At 38.4% G+C, this 4,114-nt stretch overlaps 1 protein-coding gene across 1 annotated transcript; it reads right to left on the bottom strand.

The window, feature by feature from the left end:
• Positions 1 to 869: 869 nt before the first annotated feature.
• On the bottom strand, positions 870 to 1,838 carry LOC110122691 (olfactory receptor 10AG1-like). The gene has a single exon (XM_020870231.2). It carries the CDS (start codon positions 1,818 to 1,820, stop codon positions 870 to 872), a length of 951 nt encoding a protein of 316 aa, XP_020725890.2. The 5' UTR covers positions 1,821 to 1,838.
• Between the last annotated feature and the right edge of the window lie 2,276 nt (positions 1,839 to 4,114).

The raw sequence follows: 4,114 nt of genomic DNA, 5'->3' as shown, positions 1-4,114 counted from the left end.
TTCACGTGATATTATTCTGTGTGTCGCTGCATCTCTAGCCTTCACTTAATCTCTCTTCCCCCCTTATAAGAACTAAGAACACTGATCTCAGGATATAGTGCCCTTCCCTTAAATTAAGATAATCTTGTTTGAAAGTCCTTAACTGAATTATATCTGCAAAAGCTTTTATTTTCCTATTAAGTTCAGGTTTGCAGGTTATAACCTGACATATATTTAGAGGGATCTACATTCAACCCAATGCCCCTTATACTTTAAATTCCCAATATTCCTAATACTAAGGAGACACTACCAAAGCAAAACATGAAGCTACAAGTCAGAGGAAATGGTGTCACTAGAGAAGACTCAGCATTGAGGTAACAAAGGATCCTTTCAGGGTTTGTACTCTTGCAAAACAGAGAAAGAAGGAAAAAATGCTAGAAAATTCTAAGATTCCGCTACTCCCACCAACTTGGATGTGGTTGTTCTTTTCTCATCGTCTAAATCCAAATCTGAGTACAGAAAAGGACAGTGAATATGTCTGAAGGAATGGGAAGTTTCAAGCAAATTTCTTTCAAGACATGACACTGATCATTAGTTTTATAGCAGTTAACTATCATTTTATTGCTCAGGAAATCTCTTAACTCACTCTTTCCCAGTGAGAGGAAAGATAGGTCTTCAGAATAGATCATTGCCCTGGAGATAAAGTGTGTTTTGATAACCCAGAAACCCTTAACTCTTTGAAACTAGGGTCCTTTTACATAATGTGAGATGGCAGTGATGATATTAGCTATCATTTCATAGGAACATAGAAATAATACCAGATGATATTTTCTGATGTATTTCATGAGAAACGTAGAAACAAATTGCTTCTGTAATTTCAAGCCTTTGAGTCAAGTTGACAATTTTCTTAGTAGTTTTCTCAGCGCCACGGTGATATCTTTGTTCCTCAGCGTATATATAATGGGATTCAACGTTGGGATCAAAACTGTGTAGAAAAGAGAGATCAGCTTCCCAGTTTCTTCAGATTGATTCGGTTTGGGTTGTAAATAGGTGGTAGAGGCTGTGCCGTAGAATAAGACCACCACTGTGAGGTGAGACGAGCAAGTGGAGAAGGCTTTAGCCCTCCCTCTGGCGGATCGCAATTTCAGAATGTTGGAGATGATTTTGCCATAGGAGACAACAATCAACAGAAATGGAACCATGATGAACACCACTGCAACTACATAGACTGCTATCTCGTTCACAAATGTGTCCCCACAAGCAAGCTTGAATACTGGGGGGAGGTCACAGAAAAAGTGATTAATTGTGGTAGACCCACAAAAGGGCAGAGAGAAAACCTGCCATGTTTGCCCAATAACAACGGGAACTCCACTGACCCAGGAGGCTGTGACCAGCTGGACGCAGGCCTGGGGGCTCATGATCAGACCATAGTGAAGAGGGTTACAGATGGCCACGTAGCGGTCGTAGGCCATCACGGCCAGGAGGAGACACTCTAAACCTCCAAACAGAAGGACCAAACACATTTGTGTAGCACAGGCAATGACAGAAATGTGCCCTTTCTGGCTCAGGAGGTCTGTGAGCATTCTTGGGATAGTGACAGTTACATAACAGATTTCTAAAATGGAAAAGTGGTTGAGGAAAAAGTACATCGGGGTCTGGAGAGTGGGGTCAATTCTTGTTATCAGTACAATGACACTATTGCACATCAGGATGGTCAGATAGAGGACTAAAAATATCCCAAAAAGAATCCATTGGAAATTGGGAATATCAGAAAACCCCAAGAGGATAAATTCCATCATTGTAGTGATGTTTGATTTTTCTGTTCTTAATTTGTACTCCATCTGTAGATATGGTCAATTCACGATGGTTAATTCATTAATGCTTTTGAGCAGCATTTCCCTTCTGTTAACTGAATTAGATGTATGAACTTATTTACATAATCCATGCAAGTATTGTTGCCTTTGCCTTGCTCAGTTTCTAAGAAATGAGATTTGAAACCTCAGCAATCAACTGATGTACAGTTAAAATCAATTAGAGAAATAAAATCTTCATTTTTTACACTTGGATGTAGTGATACCAGAGGCTTTCCTGGTATCTCAGCAGTAAAAGAATTTGCCTGAAATTCAGGGGTTACAGGAGATGTAGGTTTGATCCACGGGTAAGGAAGATTCCTTGGAGCAGGGGACGGCAACCCACTCCAGTATCCTTGCCTAGAGAATTCCATGGACACAGGAGCCTGGCGGATTATGGTCCATGGGATCACAAAGAGTCAGACACGATGGAGGTGACTGAGCAGCAGCAGTAATATAGCAGAAACAATAAGATGCATGCATTTTTATTTAGAGCTTATTGTGCAGCAATAATATTAAATTATTTCAACCCCTTTAAGGGTGAAATTATATATGACACAGGCTTCCTATTGTTTTTCTTTGAGTTCATCAATTTCATTTTCTGTACCTATTGACTTATTCCATCTCCTTTCAATTCAAAGATTTTCACTTAAAAATTTTGCCTAATTCTTATTCAAAATATTTTAAGCCCTCCCATTTCTACTTCAATGAGAACTGACTTTCTTAAACTTATTCCTTGTTACTGGGGGAACAGATATGTGTAATCATATTGTTCTTCTCTGTGTACCTCACCCATCAGTTATGCTACACGTGGAAAGCATTAGTTACATCATGGGGTCCAATAACATGCCCTATTAATACCCATTGTACATTGCATTACAAATACCAATTAATCTTTAACTCAGTCCATAAATATGACCCATTCTTCATGATATTTGGGGTTCCCTGATAACTCAGTCGGTAAACAATCTACCTGCAATGCAGGAGACCCCGGTTTGATTCCCAGGTCAGGAAGATCCACTGGAGAAGGGAAAGGCTACCCACTCCTGTATTCCCAGGCTTCTTTTGTGACTCAGCTGGTAAAGAATCTGCCTGCAAGGTGGGAGACCTGGGTTTGATCCTTGGGTTGCAAAGATCACCTGGAGAAGTGAAAGGCTACCCACTCCAATATTCTGGCCTGGAGAATTCTATGGACTGTATAGTCCATGGGGTCACAAAGAGTCAGACACAACTGAGTGACTTTCAGTTTCATGATATTTTAATATAGTTTCTTCTTAACATATGTGATTCTCTGATCCATTGTCATCTACTTCTCTTACAACCAAATAAAATATGTCCTATATAATTCTGTTATAATTTTATCTAATAAATGTAACTTTATTTAAACCCTTTGATTACATATTTTAGAAATGCAAATGGCAAAAGCATATGAGTGGGAATAACACACACACAAAGGCCTGTTATCTTGCTTCACTTCAAGTTCATGTAATCAGATATCAGGCGGTCAACACTTTGACAATTCTCATAACAGTTCATTAATGTTTATTCTTCTAACTGTGTTTTCATATTTCATTAAATCTACTATATCTGTTCCTATCTTCCAGCCTCACAAACTATTGTTTTTGCATTAATACTTTGATAAATAAAATTGAGTCAGCAAATATTCTCTCATATTTCTCTAGTTCCACTAGAATTAAGTTTCAAAATTGCCCTAAGTGTAAGTTTTATTATAAATACTATTATTATTGTTATTGTAATTTCACTTATATCTAATTTTATTTTATCATTAAAAAAGTTAAAAAAACACATTGGTTAATTTAAGTTACTAACTAATTTTCAGATAAAGATCTCAGAATTTCATATTTTTCTGTTTTATCCTTTGTATCTTAAACCTCAAATTCAGAACCACTTTTAAATAAAACCATCTGACATCCTACCTTCATGGATTTACACGAAGCTACCTGTGAGCATGTAGATGTTTTTGACCCTGTAAGCTTTTATAATTCTTTTGAGTCAGGAAGTCACTGTCCTTCTGGACTATTCTTCAAACATCAGTCGCTGTTCAGCAGGAAGCCATCACGCTCGCCCTGGGGGCGTTTTCCCTTGAGCATCAGCTTAATTTCTAGAAGGCTGCTTCTGTTTGCTGATTATCTGGGTTGAAGTTTCAAAACTGCTTTCTCTGTAGATGACTTGTCCTCCGCAGCTCCGTCTTGGCACAAAGGTTCCCCTCTGTGGGGGTAGAAACTTGGTAGAGGAATGGCACTCTAGTATCAACAGTCCTTTCT

The sequence above is a fragment of the Odocoileus virginianus genome, chromosome 10 (genome assembly GCF_023699985.2).
Source record: "Odocoileus virginianus isolate 20LAN1187 ecotype Illinois chromosome 10, Ovbor_1.2, whole genome shotgun sequence".
In the NCBI taxonomy this organism is placed as follows: domain Eukaryota; kingdom Metazoa; phylum Chordata; class Mammalia; order Artiodactyla; family Cervidae; genus Odocoileus; species Odocoileus virginianus.
The sequence above is the reverse complement of the archived record's forward strand: the minus strand, read 5'-3'. Positions and strand labels throughout refer to the sequence as shown.